The sequence below is a fragment of the Pseudopipra pipra genome, chromosome 4 (assembly GCF_036250125.1).
Source record: "Pseudopipra pipra isolate bDixPip1 chromosome 4, bDixPip1.hap1, whole genome shotgun sequence".
Taxonomy (NCBI): domain Eukaryota; kingdom Metazoa; phylum Chordata; class Aves; order Passeriformes; family Pipridae; genus Pseudopipra; species Pseudopipra pipra.
Window position 1 is genome coordinate 57294373 of NC_087552.1, and position 23754 is coordinate 57318126.

Consider the following 23754-nt stretch of genomic DNA (forward strand, 5'->3'; position numbering starts at 1 on the left):
CACAAGACCAGCCCGAATATCACATGGAAGAAAAACATATCCTAAATATAATTAATTGTGTCTACTAACTTTTGCTAACTGGCGTAATGACTCAGTTATCGTGTACCTGTCTCTTGTGTGTCTTGTTCACACCTGATGTTGGGATTCATGTAATGAACAATGTCCTAGCCAGAGGCTGGGAGGATATAGCTACCACAGCCATGACTACTCTTGCATTAACCTATTCAGTGCAGGTTATGTATCTTGAATAACAAGATGGATTAGTTATTTTTTTCTGCATAGCAGGTCTCGTGTCCCAATGGATCCCTGGATCTACTGCTCCAGAGATAAGAAGGTCTATATTTCTTAGATGAGTTACACCAACAATCTATATGCTTTGTTTTGTGTTACTGGTAAGCAACAATCAGAATTGGAATATTATTCCTGAACTGTGTGCTGCCAAGTTGTTCTGGCAGCAGTGTTAAAGGTAAAGGCTAAAGCTAAGCCCTGGCTTCAAGAAGTGAAGGACATATGTGATGCTGTGTGCAGAGGGACTGCAATTGTGCTTGGTTTTGTCTCCTGGGATGAGGCAGACATGCCACTAAGGGGGGAAAGAAGACAATGGAAAACTATAAAGCTTGTAACATCCTGAAGCCTAATAGTCATCACTGTATAGAATGATCCGTTTCTGTGCTATTCATGTCACACCAGTGATGTTTGTGAAGATCAGGCAGAACGGTGTGGTTTGGGAATTCTAAATCAGACACTGATTGTTTTGCAGTGCTCATATTTGTGTGTGTTTCATCCCAGTAGGGCTACAGCAGGTGGCAAGAATTATTTGGAATCAACAAATGACAGGAACCTTTTGGCTTACGAGTCTATACAAGAATATATGTGATTGTGAAATAACCATGTGTGAGGTGCTGGGCCTCACAGAAGAAAAGCTTATGTTGAAAAGCTGGTTGGCAAGACTGCAAATGAAGGACTGATGTTTGTGGACCTCCCTATGGGCTCTGGCTCACATCATGTTTACAATTTTCTTATGATGAACTGGTAATATTCTAGTTAAGTGCAGAAATGATTTCACACTCAATGGTATAGTTAATGTGAAAGTGGATAAAATTCTTTTATAGCATGGAGGCAAGAGATAACCTGTACTATCACTCCATGAGGTGAAGGGGGATTGACTGCAGTCAGGGGTAAACTGGGGCAGGACGGTTTGCTCCCGATGAGGCCTGGAATCTGTACAGAGAGTGCAAGCTTTCTGTGGGAGCGGTTGGTGAGACCAGGATGTTGTCTGGTGTTGCATCAAACTCCAGATATACATTGCCTGTGATGGCTCCTAACAGGCCTATAAATGTGTGACTGGCAGTCAACCACTTCATACTATAAAAGATGAATCCAGACTATAAAATTCTGAAATGAGAAGTTCTGTTGTACTAGACTTTATATTTTGCAGAAATTCCTGAGATTCATTGCGTTGTCCGAGCCCATACGATTGGACACACCTGTTCACCTGTCCAAACTTGGAAACTAGGTCTGCCAACCAGGAAAAGATTATCTCAAGTACTGTTGACTCCAAGTAAATGACCACTGTAATCCACTTAGATCTCCTCACTGGGGATGGACATGATTATATTATTGTCTGTATTTTCGCTGTTACTCAGTTGTTATGCTGTTTACATTTTTAGAAATGACACTTCATCAATATGCTGTTCGAGTCATTCACCAGTGTCATGGTCCAACCATGGACCACGCGGTGGGATGGAATCCAACAGCCCCCAAGAGCTAGTTTGTCCCCTGAGGGTGCAGAGCAGCAGGGCCTCTTTCAGACCCAACTGTACCTTCCAGGAAGATATCAGCTATACTTTGCTTTTTTGCTGACTTCTGTTTTAGATGTCAATGTGTGGACCACCCTGGCCAACGTGACGAAGACAGACGTGATATGTGTGTCCATGGCAACTCCCACGAGTCCTTTTTGCACCTGTCTGGTTGGAGTACCTATTGATAACTACCGGTGGGGAACTCTGTATAATGAGACCGTGTTAGCAAACTGCAACTTGATGCTTCTACCTAAACTATATGTCAGGTACCAAGGTTAATGAAGGAGGAGTTGACATTTTTCCTAGAGATATATACCAGAACGCATCAGCTTAGTGCAATGAGACTCTGCAAAAACGATTTATTCCTGGATCTGATGCGATAGGTCTCCCAAATGATCTGTTTCTCATTTGTGGACAAAGAGCATGGAAAAGTATTCCAAGAAAAGCTGTAGTAAGCCCTTGTACCTTTGGACAATTAACCTTTTTTCATCCTCGCAGCGTAACCTTGCCTAAGCTAAGAAGACGCAGACGTGGCACACGGCGATTTACTCTGGACTGTAACTCTGATGTAGAGTTTTGGAATAAGGCTGAAAGAATAACTGCTAGTATTATATCTCAGATAGGGACTGCTCATGCTTTGGCTTCTGTAAATAAACTAGGATGCTGGTTGGCTAAAGAAGCTAATGCTACTTCTGCTGCTTTGAGTGCATTGCTCACAGATGTAGACTCTGTTAGACATGCAAGTTTACAAAATAGAGCTGCTATTGATTTTTTGTTGTTAGCCCAGGGACATGGCTGTCAAGATTTTGAGGGCATGTGCTGCATGAATTTAAGTGATCATTCTGAATCTGTTCATGCTAGCATCCAGAAATTAAAAACCCTTACTCAACAATTACATGTTCGTGATGAATGGAACCTCTTTGGTGATTGGAAATGGGGATGGCCCTGGTTACGAAAAGTGTTAATAGGCTTGTCAATAGTTGGATGCATAATAACATGCATATTGTGTATGATTCCCTGTATACTAACATGTGTACGTCGAATGATAAACACCAAGCTAAATGCATTGCAATCTCGAGTAGTTCGTTATCATCCTCTTGCTACCATTGATCACGCGGTGGTATGTAAGGGGGATACTTTTGAATTAGATGATCAATGGAGCATAGAGGCGTGAGAACGAGCTCATATTAGGATGTGAAACCAGCTAGAGTATGGTACAATGTAACTTATGGCAGAAGCTAATTGTAAGGTCCATTGTGCTTTTCAACAAGTCAGCTTGTAAGGTCCATTGTGCTTTTTAGCAAGTCAGCTTGATATCCCCTATTATCAGAGCTGAGTTCTTCCTTGGTTTTGCTACATATTGCAAGATAGATACATCTACCCTTGAAACACAATGGTAGAGGTCATACATAGGGGTGAGAAAGATGATGATGGGAGGAAGATGATGTGGGCAGGGGTCGCTCGCCCCTTGCCCTACAAGTAGGGCATGCGCAGACTGTTGCCATGAGGTCATGATTAGGCGGTGTTTGGCTGCCATTCAGGCATCACCTTATGCTACGTACTGGCCCTACGTAGTGTAATGTGGAACTGATAAAAATGGGGTGTCGGGACTGCTGAGTTGAGCGATACTCATCCTACCACCGAGACTGTGTTGCTCCGCGGGGACGCCCGCTAAGCATGGGTACCGACCAGCTGCTGCAGATCCTGACAGCCCTGGCCTGTCTGTGTGGGTAAGCACAGGTTATTGATAGGAAGCAACTGAGAGAACAAACTTTTTAATATCCTTTTAGTGTTCCTTTAATTCCCCTTTTATGTTTATAGTATTTTTTCCTTTAGTCTCCCTTTTTACTAACCAATATCGTGTTATCCATAATATTGTGTCAAGATCCTTTTTTGGTATCCCTTTTCACTAGTTAATACTGTATGAAATGCTGTTCGTAGTATTTGTTTTAATGCCACCCGATAACATAGTTAGTTTGTATCCTTTTTAGTTTTTAATTCCTCTTGCTAAGTTTATTGCTATTATTATTATTCTCACTGTAATAAAAGATATTTTGTGTGCTTGAGTATTTTTTGGCACTTGTCTTTATTCCGGACATGTATCCGAACGTACTGCTACATAACTTAGAAACCATTATAGGCAGGACAGATCAGATTTCTATATGCCCGTGGACTAAAACGACTTAGCACAAACTACAGCAAAAGAATTACTTCTAACCCCTCCTGTGTGACAACTCTTAAGTTAGACCAGAAGCAGAAGTTTCCTGGAAGAACACAAGGCCAGGTTTAAGCTGAGTGAGTTCTGTTATAGCAGCAATTTTTTATCAAGAGTTAATTGCTCTACATAGAAAATCACAGCACTTCTGAATGGGCACTTCTGGCCCTCCTGTCCTACAGCTTCATTGTGCCTTCAGCCATTACCACCTGTTAGTTGAGAACACTGAACAGCAAGTAGCTTTCAAGGAGGCTGTTAGGAAAGGGAAAACATGAGTCTTTTAAAACTGAAAGCATGTTTACCAGGGTCCCCCCAAACAGTCCAAACCCTTCAGAAATCCACTTTAAAAAAGTTAGTTAAAATGGTGTCTTTCAAAACAAGAGGATAAGTCTAGTAATTGAGTTTTGCAGTGCCAAATAGCAATTTCAAAAGATTTATTTATTTTTAAAGTACAGAATGGAGCACATGCATAAGACTTGGTCCTCTCCACAAACACAAGGCACACTCACTGTTCTGAAGGAAGATCATGCATTTAGCAGCATTGTTCATCCAAAGAGATGAGTTTTAAATCAGTTAAGAATGACAGCTAACAGGGAAGAAGAACACATTTTAGACTTCTAAACACTATTTCTAGCTTCTACTGCTTGGCACTACATCACGCCTACAGTAATGTATCAATTGCAAGCAACGTGATTATGCTGGGGCTGTGCATGATATACAATGCCACATCAGAATAAAAAAATATACTCTATTGTAATTTTACATTACAAAAAATTCCAAATTGAGAAGACAGACTTTCATGAACAAACTCACAGAAACTAGGCAGGCTGAGAAATGCAACCATTTGACAAATCATGCACACACAGACAAGTGCTGTGCTGAGGTCTCAAAAACTGCATAGACTGAAATGCTGTTACTGAGGACTGATGTTATCAAAAGAGCTTTCAAAACAAGTATTTACGTGACGACTGCTAAATTTTGTTGTCTAACTAGTCTTATGCTGATTTGCAATCTTAGATTTCGGTTCTACAGGAAGCTTCCATACCCATTACTAGAACACAAGGTCTGAGAAGCAAAGATTAGGCCCCAAGTTTTGTTCTTTTCATATACAAGTTTATTTTATAAGAGTATTTGGGACTGAACAGGCTAACTACAAAAACATCAGCTGGTATTTTCCTCCTCACCTACAAAAATGGCTAATAGAAAAGCTTTCAAAGAATTTTAGCTAACACCAAAACATGTGCCAGAAAAAAAGGGGTCAATAAAGGTTCCCTAGAACACAGTCTTAGCTGAGAAGCAACACAGAATTCTGACTTGACTCAGCTGTTTCAAGAGATACAGGATCCATCATCTCAGCAGCCTGAAAAGTTAGATTATTTTCTAACTAGTCAGATGATCTTTCAAATGTATCACTCCAGTTCACCTCCAAACACAGGGACTGTATGAATAAGGTCCCTGCCTATCGTAGCAGTCAGGATGAGTTTGAACTTGTTATTAATATTTTCTGTTCATTCTTCAATACACAATTTCTTTGTGCCATTAAAAAAATATTTACAGTTCAGTCTTGTCCTCTTATTATTACCAAAGCCTATGTCAAGGATCCAGACCGGTTTCGTGTTCTTCAGTTTCATCAGGTAGTTCTTCAGCAGAAGCACCACACATATTGTCCTGGTTTTCTGCAGGCTGATTTAGCTCATCAGGTTCCCCAGTTGCAATCTGAGTTGTTTCTTCTTCCTCTTCTTCCTCAACTTCCCCATCATCCTCTACATCCATCTCAAACACCCTCACGTGGCGGAGATTTGAACTTAGCTGCAGAGACATTAAGAAGTTTCTGTTAATAAATAAATAAGTAAAAGCACCAATACTATCTTGTCAGCCAATAGCTTCGAAAATAGCCTTTATCTTTGAAACAGAGGTATCCAGGGAATTAGGAACTTTTTATTGCTCTACAGGCTGAAATGTAAAGCAAGCAGATTTATTAACTTCGGTTAAAGCTTTTCCATGTTGTTCTGAGACAAGTATGACTGCATCCTGACACACTTAGAGCAGATCATGAGAAAACAATCTATTTGTTTAAAAAAAAAAAAAAAGTTTTGATAACTCTTAAATTACCACTCTCTTCAGTCATAGCACATGTTCTTTAATAGCTTATAGGCTTGTTCAAGGATACCGCACTTACCACACAAGACACTTTTCTAATGCCATTTACAGAAACATACTGAGCTTTCATATTCTCCAGCACTCTCCACTGATTCTCCAAGAAGACAGTACATGTGGGTATCTCACCACTCCGTTCATCCAGCCTGTATAGAGCAAGGAAAAAAAACAAAGCCAGTACATAAGAAACAATTGCAATTCTAAGAAAAACCTCCAGTTTCTATGTCTAAGTTCCATCATATCATATGCAACAAGATGAGCACTTGAAACCATCATAATGCTTCTACAGATACTCCAGAGTGAGGGACCCAACTGTGGAGACACAGCATGTTCAAGTGAGATAAACACATTACCAGAAGGTGAGAAGTGTAAAGTCTCATCTTCCCACAAGAAACAGCTAGAGCAGGAGGATGAGGGTGGCTTTCTTTAAAACCTCTCCTCTCCAAGAAGAGTTGTTTCTGAACACAGTCCTGGATGCCTCTCCTGACACAGAAGTTGGGCCTCCATGGCCTTTCAAAGATGCATCACTACAGTTCACCCCCACTCACAGGGACTCTAGGAAGATAAACCCTGCCTATTACAGCAGCCAGGATAAGTTTGAACTTGCTCTTAATGTTTTCTGTTTATTCTTCAATACGCACTATCTTTGTGGCTTAAAAAAAATATTAACAGGTCAGTATGGCTCTTTGAGGCAGAAATGCATCTTAAGCAAATCACCAGAGAAAAATATGGAGAAAAAAGTAAAAGCAAGGGAGACACAGCAACTAAAAGACTGGATTTACTGCTTGAACTACATTGGTCTTTGTGTGTGTGTGTTCACTTCTTCAGGTGCTCTCTCCTCCCCGTGACAATGCAGAGAGAGGCACCAATTCTGATGTTTCAAGGGTAAGCTGACAGTGTTTCTAAGGGTGACTACAAGGGGAAAGATGAAGAAATACCTGTGTATCCTTATTACAAGACAGAAGTATTTGAGCAAATACGCCAAAAACACCCTAAATTGAAGTATCCTGACCAGCGAAGTTAGCATGGTCCTAAAGAAAGGACGATTTCTGATTCTACAGGGTGTCTTCAGTTGATCCTTGCATTTCATGACAGCCAAGTACATGGATAGTATCAGTCTCAAAAAAGCAAAAACAATCCCCAAAACCCACAAAACAGTTTAGGAAGCTTCCATCTCCCCATCCTACTCTCCCCGGCACAAAAAGAGTTTGTCTTTACAATATTTACACACACACAAAGCACGAGTAACTGTACACAATTAGAACATTTTCTTAACTTGCTTTTCAGTTCTGCATTTTCAGATTTGCTCTAAGTTTTTCAGTACCTTTCTGTAGAATCCCAGATGAATTTCCTATCTTGGTCCTCATCTGTGTATACTGCAGATAAGGGCAGCTGAGCCAAGATTCTTTCCTTCCCCTCTTGTTCCACATTTTCTTTCAGAACTACAGTTACGGTTTCATCATCATAGAAGTGAGCATCCAAACAACTGTAGCATCTATAAGAAGATAATTCAGAAAGCATCGAGGAATAAAAGGGAATACAGAACTAACATATTTTAAGGTTGAACAGCATTTATGTTAAAAAGTATTCAGTAGTTAACAGTGAGGTTTACTGTAAATGTTAAAAAGGTCAGTCATGTAGCTGTGACACTGAAAGCCATAACTGTGGCAGACTCCTGCATCATGCAGGAAAAATGATTCTGAAGGTAAAAAAAAAAGCAACTTACAAAAAAAACTTACTAACAATCTTCACATTTCAGATGAAATGTACAAAACAGTAAACATAAACACCAAAGAAAATTTAGAACCACAATTGAAGGTACTGAGGGCAATCACATCTAGCCTTTCTACATGATAAGGACGAACTCAGTCTGCCATATGCCTTCTAAGATGGCTACATTCAGGCATATCGATTCTTATCTTACTTCAAGAATATCACAGATAAAAGCAATAGATGTTTCCAGCTAGCTTTAGCACATGTGCTAAAGCTCTAGTTTTCAACTGAAAACTAAAATTTACTTGACCTTGAGATGAAGTGCAAAATAAGACTCCCACAACCCTGCAGCTTCATGCACCTGTGCCATTTCTTACAACCTGACTCACCCAGGTGCATTAACTTAGACGTTAATTTAATGCAAAATAAATAGTAGAAAACATGATCTTTAATTCAATCTTTAATTTAATTTAATTTAATCTGCAATTCTGGAAGAAAAATCAAGTATACTGACCTGGAGTCTGAGCTCTCATTTATACTGTTGTTCAAGATATTTCCAAACTCTACTGCAAGAATCCCGTTACTGACAGACCTAGAACAACAGTGTTAATTATCTTGGTGACTAATTCTTTTCCATTCATGGAGAATCCAAAATCTGTAACAGCAACTGTGGTACAAAATGGTGTAAGCCTATCTAAGCTTAGCACAATACATGGCTACATGCCAAAATGACATAACTGGTGGTTGGGAACCTTTTAAATTCTTCTGCTTCTCAGGAAAACATGACTAATGGAGTCAAATGGAAAACTGCATCTGGCTTATGGGATACAGTTCTTTGTTGAACTCCTGGCTCAATTATCCTAGTCTCAGGTTTGTTAAGTTACTTGTTACTCTACAGAAAAAGAGTTTGGATTGTTTTAGGTATCAATGAGAGAGGACATATAAGTCACACCACCGGGCAGTAATTTTGTCATCAGCAGCTCTCAACTGGGAACACAAAAGATAGTTTCAACATGTGTTTTCCTTAGTAGTAAAACTGCTTTAAAAATTCGCACCTCATCACAGTTTATTGTGTCCTCAAATTAAATGACACAGATTATAAAAATGAGTATTTTACAAAGAGGAGTAGTTTTTCTTGTTTTTTAAACCCAGCTCATTTCAGCCATCCCACTGACAGAATGCAGCTTAAACAATTGTATCAGTACAACTAGGCAGTGACAAACTGCATTGTGGACACAGAAACTCCTGAAGGTACACAAATCTAGACTCCAAAGAGATAAATTCTACTTGATGCACCCATTTTCCCTAAAAGTATTAAATTACAGGCTGCAAGGGGTTAATCAAAGGCAAAGCAACACTGGAAGCAGGATTATCCACAATTTTTCACAAGTTTGCAGATAAAAGTAACTCTGTGCAGAGCAAAACTAAGCAAGTCTGATTATTTTTCCTTAGCCTAGAATCATCTTGGGTCTCGTGATTAGATTTTCTGAGTCTAACACAACACAAACTCCTGCTGCACTTCCTAATGTACTCTTCATTTTCTCTAGTATAAAAGAGAAACTGTATTCATGCCACTCATTCCATCTTTTTAAATAGACCCAAATTGTAACTGTCTCTGTACACACGTGCCAAAGCTCACAAGCCATTTTACCCCTCTTTTTGTCTTACCTGGAAGTGTCAGTATGTCTCCTCAAAATGTGTATTTTAGAAATAGAATTTTCTAGTATGGTGAAGAGGACATAATGTATATTGGATGTTTTGTCATTCCACCTGCAATGAAGTGGAAGAAATGAAAATTTAGATTAAGTTCTAGTAACTGGTAAACTACACAGAATAAGGAATAGCAGCATACTTACAGAAATGGTAGTTTAAATAACTGAGGTGTGGAATCTTCACTGAAAAGGAAAAACCAAAACAGTTTACAAAATGCTACTCATGCATGAGCTTTAGTTATACATATCTTTAGTTTCTTTTAGTAAAGAAATACCTTTGTGAAATTTTGTAGAGAGACAAGCAGACTGCTTGACGCACTGACCTTCCAATTACATCCTAACAAATATAAGAAAAATAGGCCATAAAATACAGGCAGTTATTCAAAATTACAGAGGTTTTTAAGACAAAAAACCCTCAACCAACTAACCAAAAACCCCTGAGTATACCTCAAAGAGAAATCCACCAATATTATGCTGGAATAAACATTCCTAATGCAAACAATACTGTCACTTCATACACTTGTTTCACATTTCTTCATCATATTAGACTAATGTATTGCCAACTAACATCGTTACTTGGTACACAGCATATACACCAAGATAATTAAGATTAAAACCAGATCCCAATAATGTGGGAACAGAAGATGTGAAACAAGAAATCCCCTGCTGTGCTCTCCCCAGCCAAAGGCTTGAGACATGCCAGCAGTGAAGTTAGACTACGCCCAAGTTGTAGGCACTCAAAGATTAAAGCATCAGGCCTTGCTAAGCGTAACTACTACCTTCAGTTGACCACTATCCCTAAAAAAGGGTTACCATTTATAAAAACTGAACTTACTGCTGGCTTTTGTAAACACTGATCAATGATCCCTTCCATTTGCCTCTTGACAAAATGCAGTGATTTCTCAGGATAGTAGGGAAACAGAAGCGGACTTTCTGTAAACAAATAAAGAAAGTTAATTTAAAAAATACTTGTACCTCTATAAAAACGTATTACACCATTATTAAAGTGACAAACTGAAGTAAGTCCAGTGAAGAGTCAGTAAGATGGTCACAGGGCTAGAGCACAAACTTTACAAGAAGCAGCTGAGGGGGCTGGGTTTGTTCAGCCTAGAGATGCAATTGCTAAGACGGAACCACAGATTGGTCTCTTCAGCTGCCTCAATGATAAGCTGCAGAAGAAATCATTTTCAAAGCTGCACACAGGGAAAGAAGAAAATATAAGGTCATAAGCCCCAGCAAGGGGAATTCCAGTCAGATGGTTAGTCCAAGCATGGAGCAGGGTGCCCAGAGAAGGTGAGGCCTCTATCCTTGCAGACATACAGGACTTGATTACACAAACCTTGAATAACACAGTTTATCTTCAAAATTAGCCCTGCTTTGGTTGAATTAGATGATAGTCTAAGTTACTCCCTGATTATAAATTTTAAGTCAAGTAACTCACTGGATTACAATATGAAACTAGACAAACAACTGAGAAATGAAGGTCTGCCTGCCCCTTCCACTTTTCTTCACAGCTCATTCAAAATTGCAAAGATAGAATAGCATTTACCCAAGAGCTAGAAAACAGTTGTCATAAAATATCTTGTAAAAGCAAAACAACTTCCACACTTTTTGTAGTAGCTACGATTTGGTTTCAGTACTTCTTATGAAATGAACTACTCTGTAAGAAGACATTTTGCTTTTGAGATACAACTCCTTACTTATTTATAGCCTGTTTCTTTTCCAGTATTTAGCTGGAAAAAATAATAAAAACTATATCAACCAACAAAGCAATATAAAACACCACGGAAGGGTAGAAAGTGTCAGCGACAGAAGCATTACTTGTCCTAAAATCCTATAAACATCTCAATACTTGCCAAATTAATACCAACAAAAGCACTTACAAACCATCACAAATCTTGAGTAGTAACAGAAATGACCAGTCATCTACATATCTAAAGTATCAAACATATTTTTAAAGTATATCTAAAAATACATTTTCCAAATACTATTTTCCAAACAAAAAAGCTATCATTTCCTCCCTTTTTATTGAATTAAATAGGCAGAAAAAGGCAACTGTGGCAGATCCTATTACACAGCTTACACTGTCAAGGTTTCACAGTCTATGGTTTCTAAAGGCAAACAAGAATCATTTCCACCATCAGCTCATTATAGTCTCTTACTTCTTTTTCACTACTAATAAACAAAATAATCTCAGACCCCAGTGAAAACAAACAAGTTTGGACACTTCACCCAGGTACAACCTAAGCATAACTATTATTTTCTTGAATTGGAATTAAGATATTCTAAAATAGCCATCTAGGATTCCTTCCAAGTCAACACTTTGGAGACTGGTACAGAAAAACAGGGAGCTACTAATACCTATAAAATGGTAATAAACTGGATAAGCAACTACCTAAAACCTGTGTAAAATAACAAGGCTTGTTTATTTTATTCTACTCAGATGAAGACCAATGATTAGCACTGCAGAAGTAACTTGTAAGCATGAAAAAAAAGATTACCCTTCTAAATTTCTTACATTCTATATATATCTTCGATTCACTTTTATTTTTTATGAAAGCAGATTACCTTTAAGATGAGTACTATTTTTAAGGAAGTTAAACCACTGGTTTCCCTCTGTATTAGGTGGTGATACAAGGTCATCATCTTCATCTTTCAAGTACTAGAAAAGAGACAGACATTTTTAAGACTGTAATTGAAGAATAAAGAACATTAGAATTCACCTCCAACATTGCCCCTAGCAAGTGTATTAGACACTCCCTGTTAAATTAACATGCCATAGTCTTAAAACTAGATATTTCACCTCTTCTAGAAACAGTAAGAAAAATCAACTACTGCCTAAGATCACATGGTGATATGTCCATATGAAACTAATTTAAATCAAGTCTGATTTAAAATGTTTTGAAATCCAGTGATAAATGCCATAAAGACAACAAACACATTTCAGTTTTACTGAAGCTGGCTTTTACAGTTTTACTGCTGCTGGCTGCAAAGAAGTCTTGCCGTTTTCCTAAAAACACAACATGTGTAAGCTGAAACTGTAAGTCATGTTTTTAAACATTACTTTTCCTAATAACAGGGAGAAACAAATAAAATGTTCTCTTTAGCCATTATTGATATGTGCAACGCAGAGCACAAGGGCCAAGGAAGAAAAGGGGACACAGTTTTAAAAGCTTCTCCATCTAAGAATTTTCTCATTTATTCTTTTTGCATCTATTCCTTAGCTCTTTACCTGGCCAACTCTCTCCACATTGAAATATTTTCCTTTACGATTGTAAAGTTCTGGTGCCTGAAAAAATAATGCAAACAAATCTATTATTTAAACACAAAGTTAATAAGAAGTAGTGAACAAAAAGATGATTGAATTATTTTTTATAAGATTTTTCAATCAGTTCTTGGCAACAAAAATAGTCAGATGCTGTACTTTGAAAACCAGCATCACTTACCTCATTGAAGTGTTCAGTAAGAAAATCAGCAACAAATGTGATATCTTTTTGAGTCATCTAAAAGGAAAAATAACAAACCCAAAAACAGTGAGAAAAGCAAAGGGTAAAAAATACACTTCAATGAGAACAGAACACATGTTCTATAGGCTGCACAAACACAGTTCCCTCAGCCTGTTCTCACAGGGCAAGTGCTCCAGCCTCCAACCTGCCTGGGAGCCCACTGCTGAACTCACCCCAGTCAGTTTTGTACAGGAGGGCCCCAAGCTGGAGCAATCAGACAAGTGCAAAATAAGGACAGTAACTACTTCCTTTGACCTCCTGGCTGTGCTCTTGTTAGTACAGCCCTTGTTACCCCTGGCCACCTTTGCTGCCAGGGCACACTGCTGGCTCACATCCAGCTTATACCCTCTGACATTCACAGATCATCTCTGCAGAGCTGACATTTTCCCAGCCAGCTGAGGCCCAGCTGAGCAATAGCAGGGGGTTACCCCTCCCAGGACAGAACCTTGCATTTATACTTGCTGAACTGTGGGAGGTCCCCACCCCACCAGCCTATCTCTTTCCCCCTGGAAGGCACCTCTGCCCTGAAGCAAGGGCAGTGTGATGGTGGCTGCAAATCCAATGCAGGCATATTCCATCTCCTCTACCAGGGCACTGGTAAAGATGTTAAAACCCCATTCTAGTCAATTTAGTCATTTAGGGCAAACAAAGAGCTCCTATACACAGAGGCCTTGCATTCACATACAGTGCACTAAAAACAGCAGTATTAACAAAGAAAACAGAAAAAATAATTCATGCAAGACAGCGTATTAGTGCGAATCTAAAGGCATGAACTTTCTCAAAAAAATAACACAGACACTATCTTTTTACGTTTTGGAATAGAACAAAACCAAACCTTTAATTCTGCTTTCCAGTTGAGCAGAATACAGACTACATCAGCATTTATCAGAAAATGTTACTCCTACCTTGTTCAGCTCTGGAAGCACATGATCTTCTGACATCCTCAACATCGCTGAGGGAAAAATTATATTCTTATTGCATTAATACTGTTTTCCTAATATTCTTAATTTCTCATGTCTATGTAACAAGAGATTGCCATTAAAATAGATTAATTCATCGGAAGCAAAAGAGTCTGGAATGAAGAATTACAAACTGAGACTGAAATTAAGCCTCACTAGTCCCACTAGCTTACAATACAAATCTTGTAGAATTTTTATCTTTAATCTTTTCCAACTGCATTCTACCCTGAGATGAAATTATTATAAAAAGGGTTCATAAGAATTTATTCATGTACATACTAAGAGTAATAAAATGGGTATATATAAAATACATGAACACTGTCATGCCCAGAATCGTGCATTTGAAGAGAATTACACAGAAGTAATTTTAAATCAGCAAGGCTTGGATAAAATTCTCTGTTTAGTTTCAAAACAAGCAAATAACAGCACACATTACACAGAACTCTGACAGTTCTGCTTTCTGCAATTTTTAAAATTAGAATTACTATATTCCTGCTAGTAAGTGCTAACAATGCATTTCTGGTGCTTTTACAGTATCTGGTAAGACCACTTAGGCTTTGTAAAGTAGTCAGTTAAAAGTTACAAATTTATTCATAATCACTTCAGAAAAACAAGCAGGCTAAAATACAGCATTCTGCACTTCCTTCTAACATTTTCTCTGCAGCTACTCAGACACAACTGAAGGTGGCTACCAAGTGCATCCAGACATTCAGAGACTGTTTACATCTGTACAGAACCTTACAGCTACCCAGGCTGTCACGGGAAAAAAGAGCAATTAACAGAGTAAAGGAGAATTAGACTGTACTTCAGATTTAGTGTAAACTAAATAAAGTCCTTTATTTTCTCCAAGTCGAGACCAGCAAATTGCTCATGAAGCAGAAAACAGTTTGGAGCAACACTGCAGGTCAAGTATGTACAATACCCACTCCACACAATAAGTTCAGTCAAGAACTATCAAGTTTATGATTTATGTGTTTAATAGTATAATTACTCGTCTCATCAACTGTATCCTTTCAGATGTCCAGAAATTTTCTATGATAGAAATAAATAGATGGTTATAACTAAGACTGCCCGATTACTTGCCAACATTTCGATGCTTACAATATAAAACAGACACTGGATGATTACTACGTCATCAAGCTTACCCACATACAGCCACCGAAAAAACGCCTTGAAGTTTTTCATACTACTGTCGATAACTCTGAGCAAGAAACAACAAAAGAAATTACAAGACCTAAATGTCATAAGCTGTTCCAGGCTTAAGTCCCATTTTACTACAGAAAGGCCTACAAGCAATATCAGTTTTTTTAAAAATGCCCAGTGCAACCTTTCAAGTAAGACTATTCCTGCAGTGAGACAAGATCAAAGCCCACCACCAACAGAGGAGCTTTGTTCTTTCAGCCTCCTCTATTCCCAGCTACATGCAGCCCCTTCAATACAAAACTCATAGGAATGTTTTCTAATCTCTCCAGACTTTATACTTACTGAAGTAGCTCATTTGCCTTCAGGATGAAAGAACCAACAGCAGTAATAGCCTCTGCAAAAGAAGCCAGCCATTATTATTAAGCTTTCAAAAGTGAAATCTGATCAGGTAAGTAGCAGACACTACTGCACCTTCAATTCCAGATGCATCTAATCCCAAAGACTCGTATTTTTGTTTCCATAAAGCCATTCCTTTCAATTCACTCAAGTGGTATAACAGAGCCTCAGAGCCACTAGGAAGGAAGAGGAAAGAAGTATAATCTTTTAGTCATCCTTTGGAAATTCATGACTTTGCTGCGTGATAATGATAATAGCATGATAATGCTATTATCATTTACTGTGCAAAGTGCATATATAATATGCCATTTAATCTATAATTCATTCAACATTCTGTGACTTACCTCTGCAAATGACTTATGACTAACTTCTGTATACTGGAATAGGAAGACTCTATGGACTGACCAAGTTTTTTTAAACCCTGTTAACAAAGAAATACAAGCATATAATAATTTTCTGTTAACCCAGAACAAAGATTAAAATACGGTGAAACAGATTGTTTTAGTATGTTTAAAAAAGTATTAACATACCTTTACTGTCAGCTGGTTCATTAGTAATGCCTGAAGTTCCAGACTGAAGAAGGTGGGGAGAGAACCAAATATGCATTTACTTTGTGTTTCTACATCAAGTGCAAATGGATACTCAGATAAAACAACAGTAACTACCTTGCTTTGCCCCATAACAACAGCTGCATAAACTCATCCTGAACAGAAGTGGTTGTATTCTTTTCCTGTCAGTTAAAATGATTGAAAGATTGGTGAAGAGATTAAATCCAGGCTACCAAATTATCTCACAAACACTTCAATTAAATTATATCGGAGGACCCACCCATATCCTTGAATGTTGAAATCAGACTACTGAGCACTGAAAATTTTCTAGTATTTTAAGTTTTTTCAATTGTATTACCCAATAAAAATTCTAAGCAGTTTACCATCACCAAAAATCTATTTAAAAAAAATCATCTTATTATTAAATCATATTATTCAATTAACTTCTGGCCATGGGCAATGAAAACAAAATTTAAGTAAATCCAAGACCATCTTAATCATGGATGTTATACAAGCTCCACTGAACTAGGCTGTAAGTGTTGTTACTCAACATTTACAGTAATCAGTTTAACAATGAATAAAGTACAAAGAGCACAACCTTAAACAGAAACCAACTGATAAACAGCCGGGCAAGCTGAAAGCCTCACTTTTGAATATCTCAGAATAAATAAAACAAAGAAGTATCACAATACAATCATGTTTGATTGTACTCATGCATCTTCAGCATCAGAGCACCTGACACACAACAGCTTCCAGGTTGTCTCTGAACTTAGAGACTGTTAGCTGGAGACATCATGCTTAAACATTAAGATATGCATGACATTAACATGAAAAACAGAATTACTTCAAAAGTTTTTCCAAAAGAATGGTTAATCCCACAGTACCTGTACAAACTTTGTGAGTCGTGAGTCCATCTGCATCAGTATTTCTTCCCATGCTTCACACATGCACGTCAATGACAACTTTATATACTGTAATACAGAAACAGACATTAGTATTATTTCCTTTCTCCCCTTAATCATCACACTCAATAACTGAATGTTACAATACAAAGGGAAGAGATACTGTAGATCTTACGTAAAATTTATTATCAAATTCCAAGTTAGAGCTCTACATTTACTTAAAACCAACTTAAGCATCCTACTAGAAAACATTTGATTTTACTTGCATTAAGAGTATCGAAGCCTGTAAGAACTGTGATATTAAAAGGACAGAGTAACATGACTGTACCTGTAACAGAGCTGAAATGTGAGTAAACTTCCGCGCCATTCGAGTTACCTCAGGTAAGTAACTTGATAATAGACTAGTGTCCAACTATAACAAATGAAACAGGCAACAGTTAACAGATGATTTGTCTTTTAAAAAATTCTAGATTACAGAAATTAAAAAACAGATTGAAAGGACCCACCAAAAACTGTCAGCTTTCATCCCTTTTAAGTTGATTTTAAGAGGAAAAGAGATGTAATTCAAAGAAGCAATAAATATTTTTAATTCATCCATAAAAACTCCTGATAAGGTTTCTCATTCTGGAGTTCTAACAGAATAGTTTTAAGGATGACTGTTCTAGATAGATGGGATAATGACAAGCACTGCTGTTATGCCTTTGTGTGTTGAATGAGGAAAATTTGAATAACTAACTGTAATTGAATAAATTAATGTTATTTTAAGAGTAGGATTTTAAATAATGCCTCAGATCATCACCGTCAGTCTTATGAGTGAAACCATGTTAACATCATAAATCTAAAAGCTAAACTGGGATAAATTTCAGAAAGGCTCAAAATATTATTTTGTGAGGTTTTTTGCAAATAATGGAAAAGCAATAAAGCTACCCGAACGCAATTTAAAACGCAGTTTTATTTTTAAAGAACATTTTAAGATTACTTTACTTGCCTGAAAATACGTTATCTCTGCTTCACTGTCTGAAGAGTCTCGTATCTCTGTAATAACTGACAGTGATTTCAAATCACTAGACAAACACAGTCCACGACAAGAACCTGCCACCTGAGGGATTCCAGTTTAAAAGTTAATAAAATATTGCATTTCCTCTAAGATGCACTTACTGCTCTAACACACTGACATACAAAGATGATTGCAGTCAACAACATATAAAGACAAAGGGTAATTTTCAGCTACTACTCAGGAACAAAACTACTCTTTTTATTGTGAATTAACACTGAACTTCGCTTCGTGTGAAACAAGATGTTAAATTTTCCAGTTAAAATGTCTTTTCATCAATAACCAATAACCCAATTAACTAGTTTCTTTAAAATTCAGTAACCCACTCTCATTTGTGCCTAAGCACACATATGTATATTTCCACTCAATTTAGCTGAAGTTTGGTATTTTATGAAGAAAAAATATGGAAAGGAATGGAACATACCCCGTTTACTGTAGCAATCTTGAACATTCCATATGCATAAATCTCAATAAATCCTGAGCTGCCACCAAGGACAAGAGCATTAAGCCTATTAAAATAAAACAGTGTGTTGATAAGCATACTGAAAGAAATTCAAACACATGCAGATATAGTTCTTAATTCTTATATACCAGCCCTTTAATAAATGTTCCTCTAACAAATCACTGCACAAAAGGAAACACTGTGCTACTGTCTATGATCCAAGAAATCTAAAGCAAACAAAAAATTAGCTTGGATTTTATTGATCAAACCTGCCTTCTAACATTTACAGTAAGAGTATCAATTATGACATTAAGTGAGAGAATAGGAAAAAATAGTACCATTTAGTCACAGAGTCCTTTTTCACTAACTTTATACCTTCCAGAAGAAAAAAGTAACAAGCTACAGTCCACCTACCAATACAGGCTACAAAGAACTCTTACAAAGCTATTTTGACTTTATCCTAACTACAGGCAGAGTAAGTTGGCCACAGTCACTCAGTGGCTCCTCAACAAAACCTCAAAGGAAATAAGCATTTGAAATGAATGCCGCAGCAATAATAGCCACAGAAGTAACAGCATCAGAAACAGAAACCCTGAAATACCAGAAAATTAACTACAATTTCTGCCTCTTACACACCTAAATATGTTGAAGCATAACGTTTCAAGAAATATTCTGTCTGAAGACAGAACTTGGCAATCACAGTATCTGAAAAACGTTTGGTTTGATTAATTGAATGTATGAAGGGAGCACGGAATCCACAAAGCTCCTACACCACAGACAGCCACATCTCTCTCTCAAGCAAGGAAATTCTACTGTAAGAAGAGGCATCAAGTCTTAAAAAAGAAAAACTCATGATAGACAGAGATGTAAATTTTGATTTAGGGAGGATGATTCTCAGTGGTAAGACTGTAAGGAACAGCAAAAGCCAATGGAAAACAAGGCACAGACATTAAGTGCCCTCCTTAAAACAGTACCAGAGGCACTGCACAAAGCCAGTCTCAGTCTGCTAAACTGCACTTCCTCCAGCTGCTCCTGGTGTGTGTCCTAATAACAGATGTTTATTCTAAAGTAACACTAATATAGCTGATTTCAGAGCTAATGTTAAGTTTAGCTTTATCACACTCATAGAGACCCCCAGGAATTCCCTGTCTATAACAAGCATCCACAAATGTCTCCAAGACCAGCTTCAGTAACATAAAATAGCCTTCAAATGCACGCCAGGGAATCTTCTAAGAAAAAGAAGATATGGCATCAACAGCAGTTGCTGATCAAGTGCCTTATAATCTCTCTAAACTGAGGGGAGACTTCTTTTTTAACATATTCTTTGAACTTTATCTTTGCACGCGAAAAAAAAAAAAGACATTCCATATAATTTCTCCAGGACCCTTAAAAACAATTATTAATAACTTCAAAGTAAACTCGCAAAACCCAACCAATCAAACTAAAAAAAAACCTCAACCAACAACAATGCACAGATGGATTTTACCTGACATCACCCAGAAGCTTCATAATCTCATCTGACTTTTCCTCACTGAAAATACAAACCATGTAATTAAGGCTTATGTAGCTTGTCTCAATACCAGAAAACAAAATAAAAGAAGAAAATAGAGAGCTATAAGATGACAGTTTCTTACCTAAAAATTTTTGCAGTGGTACTGTAACTGAGAACAAAATAATTACCGTCAATAACAATGTTTGGACATCTGTAGAGCACTAAAGATGAAGAACTGAAACAACGATAACAAACGGCAAATAGTATCTTCTCAAGCTTACTAGTGTAACACTTACTTTTTTGGTAGGGCTGGTAATTTAGGCAAAAGGAGGTTTGATTCATCCTCAGCATTGTAAAAGGAAGTGAGAACACTGAAAAAGAAGTAATACTGTCTTTACTACCCAAGCTGTAAAAATGAGAAGAGACTTTCTTTTTAACTTCAAAGTTAGAGCATATACTCAATACATCATGTATATCAGAGCTACAAATATCAGTGGGTAATCCCTTACGGGATTTTTAAAAATTTATCAAGTGATCAAATTAATAAAAGAACTCTGAAATTTTTTTATTATTTTCACTGAAAAAAGTTTGTGTCTGCTGGCTTGGAGGCTTGCCAACAAAATCCTTCTGCATCTCTAATGCAGTTACTGACAGAGGATTTCTGTTTAAACTCTGCAGTACAACCTACCCACACCTCAAAACTGCTAAAGGCACATTAACACACAATACTTAATATCACACCATAGACATGCCAGAAGGATGAGACCTCCTCACAAAGAGTTAAGCCTATCCCCATCAGGAGAAGAATGTTAGAGTGATTAAAGATGCAGTTATTTTCATGCTATTTTAAGATTGGTGTTTTCTGGAGGTAGGGGGGAAAATCCCCAAGTCAGGCTTACAACACCTCCCTCTTTTAAATAAATGTTTTATTTAATTAATTTCTTGCACTGCAATAAGTTGCACATCAGAGGTTTCCATAAGACCACAGAAGTAGGGATCATGATGTCCTCCAGCTCACAAGCGCTGCTGAGAATTGTTTAATCCCACAGAGCTCATGGTCACTAGTGACAATCTGACTTCCTGAACAACAGAATTGCCAGTGGGAATGGATGTAACACCAAAGACACACCACAAAAGACGTAAACATCAAACTAAATATCTTGAAAACACAGGTGAAGAAATACTTCAATATAATTATTCTAACAAAATAGAAGAACATAACATTACTACAATTAGTTAAATGAATTCATTGGTATTGACGTAAGCTGTATCAGAAGTCAGGCTGTACAAACTACCACTAGATTAAGCAGCTTTCAAGAGGCAGGCGCTCAAGATTAGGTTACACATTACATTTCAGCATGAAGAACCATAAGATTAAGGTATCAGCACTAAAAATAAGCATATGGAAAGTGTCTATTCTAAAAAAAAGTAAAAAAAATTAGGAAAATCTTAGCCAAGTGGTGAAAAAAAGCCACAGCTATGGAATTTTGTACTATTTTATATGACTGCTTCTAACACACTTAGTATAAATTATTAATAAGGTGGGCACTACATAGCCTGTAATTTACTTCTAGAGTTTTTCAGACTCACCTGCTTTCCTCAGTTACTTCCATCCAATGCATGTATGTAATAGATAAGTCCACAGAGAAGGAATGCAAGCTTTCAGGTTTTTCTACATCACACAGAATAATCTGCTTAGTATCAGCAAGGCCAAAAGCCAAAACTAGAGAAAGAAAAATAAAATGTATAAATAACCAATGTGCAAAACTCTGTATTTTACACTGACCTAGAAAACAATGTGCCTTCAAAGCCAATTACTGGACAGTTTTCTTGGTCTGTTTACAGTCCTTTCAAACTCTCATTTGAAATCTACTTATTAAAGTTTGAACTCCTGTCATGTTTTAGGTGGTAAATTTAAGGCAAAGACCTGATTTCATAATTATTTACCTGCATGTTGAACTGAACATGCTTATAACACTTCCAACAACAGTTCCAATAAAGTACAGCCTTCCAATTTTGCAAATTTGAGGCCAATATTATACATAAAGATTGTCCATCAGAAAGGTTTGGGTTTTATTGCAACAGAAGTTAGGACTTACTGAGCAACTTTTGCACCACTTTCTTCCTAACTGTCTTCATCCCTAACAGCATATGGCAAGCACAGGTTTCTGTACTTATTTCCTTGTAATCACACGTAACCAGCTTAAAAAGAAGTTTCTTAGACTCCTCAGATGCCATCAGAAAACAATGTAGGTAGTTTTTGTCCACATCATGAAAGAAGATTGTTCTCATTCTCCCACCTCCAATGAATCAAAAATTAACTAATTCCCAGCACAAGTCCATTAATATACTAATTTCAACATTATTTCTGTTGATAAAGGTGTTTCTTTCTCTGGTCTATTATGAGAGCAATTTTAGCCTCTGAAGTTTTGCCTCTGCCAAATAAACTGAGCTCTTCAATCAATGCTGATTAGACAGCCAGCCTCTTTCTCTTCCAATAAACTCTGCAGTTCATACAAAAATATTCTGCTTGCTTAGGAGGCTGAAGTTTTGCTATACCCTGAAAAGTAGTATTTTAGACATAAATCTGTCTTGCAAATCTTTTTTGCAGTTGCATTCAAAAGTGTTAATCTCTCTATTACTGTGAATGAACCTACATAAAACTGAGCCATCCTCCTCTTCAAACACAGTTAACTTGAAAATTTCCTTCGCAGATAAAAGGTATCATCACCACAACATTCATGATTTCCCATGGGATTTTTATTGTACCATGTCACCTTGTATACTTGACATTACTTTTGCCATCTGGTCTCCAAGCAAGAGCGGTCACTTCTTTTCCTGTATTTTCATTTGGAGGTAAACTCCACACTCGTTGAAAGTTTGCAAGCCGATGAAGTAAAACCTACCAAGCAAATAAATACATCGAAGACAAACTTAAACCACATTCTCCCATTAACACCACTCTGTAATTCACTTCAAGATGCACTTTTTTAACCAGTTTTTAATAACTCGTGTTGCAAATACCACCTACTCCTCTAGCAGATGATTCACTCCTATGTTCTTTTAGAAGGCAGCCCAATGTTTACAGCACTACAGAGAAATAAGCTGAGCCTTGAAGAAGGATAGAAGCCAGTAACAACTGCCTCTCCAGCAGACAGCCCGAAAGCACAACAGTCTTGTCTTCATGCATGACCACATGCAGAAAAAAATACTTGACCATTGATTTAAATAAGAAATTTCACGTGCTTTAAAATCCCACAAATGCAGGCAAGGAGCGCATCACGAGTAAATTTGTTTGGAAATTAGACTGTAAAGAGGGAAGGGGCACTAAGAATTAAGCAGCTTGATTTAAAAAAACCCCTGCTCTTCCTAGATGCTTGGCCAGGCTTGCAGGAAGGATGCCACAAGCAGCAGCACAGCCATCTGGCCTGCAGGGAGAGGCAGGGCCCTCCTTCCGGCGGCAGCCGCTGCTCCCTCGGCCCCCGCACTCACCTCCCCCGCCCGGTTGGCCAGGGCGATGAGGTCCCTTTTGGGGGACCAGCACATGAACACGACCTCCTGAGGCAGCTGCTTCTCGCCCACCTGCCTGAAGGCGGGCATGGCTGCGGGGCTCCCAGAGCTCCCCGGACCCTTCCCGCCCGCCGCCCTCCGCCCTCCGCCCTCCGCTCTCGCTTCCGGGGGCGGCGCCGAGCCCGGGCGGGCGCGGGGGGCGG

At 37.9% G+C, this 23754-nt stretch overlaps 1 protein-coding gene and 1 long non-coding RNA gene across 4 annotated transcripts; one reads left to right on the plus strand and one right to left on the minus strand.

The window, feature by feature from the left end:
- The first annotated feature begins 340 nt into the window (after positions 1-340).
- LOC135413409 (uncharacterized) lies at positions 341-3767 on the plus strand. Its single transcript, XR_010430216.1, has 3 exons — positions 341-1561; positions 1671-3051; positions 3086-3767. It is a non-coding gene; the product is annotated as an uncharacterized LOC135413409 (long non-coding RNA).
- A 647-nt stretch (positions 3768-4414) lies between these two features.
- Positions 4415-23709, minus strand: ANAPC4 (anaphase promoting complex subunit 4). 3 transcript variants are annotated; one of them, XM_064653083.1, is made up of 28 exons: positions 23534-23709; positions 22838-22943; positions 21632-21764; positions 20338-20412; positions 20184-20210; positions 20036-20080; positions 18532-18616; positions 18042-18152; positions 17382-17465; positions 17036-17122; positions 16269-16333; positions 16134-16176; positions 15948-16024; positions 15679-15779; positions 15550-15601; positions 15210-15265; positions 14011-14057; positions 13046-13102; positions 12832-12888; positions 12168-12261; positions 10435-10532; positions 9875-9936; positions 9744-9782; positions 9556-9657; positions 8402-8479; positions 7499-7669; positions 6197-6320; positions 4415-5826 (listed from the first exon to the last, which is right to left on the minus strand). In XM_064653083.1, exons 1-28 carry the CDS (start codon positions 23639-23641, stop codon positions 5611-5613), a joined length of 2400 nt encoding a protein of 799 aa, XP_064509153.1. In that variant the 5' UTR covers positions 23642-23709; the 3' UTR covers positions 4415-5610. The 3 variants fall into 3 exon arrangements, with proteins under 3 accessions (XP_064509153.1, XP_064509154.1, XP_064509155.1); XM_064653084.1 differs by lacking the exon at positions 23534-23709 and having other exon boundaries at positions 22819-22943; XM_064653085.1 differs by lacking the exon at positions 23534-23709 and having other exon boundaries at positions 22811-22943.
- Between the last annotated feature and the right edge of the window lie 45 nt (positions 23710-23754).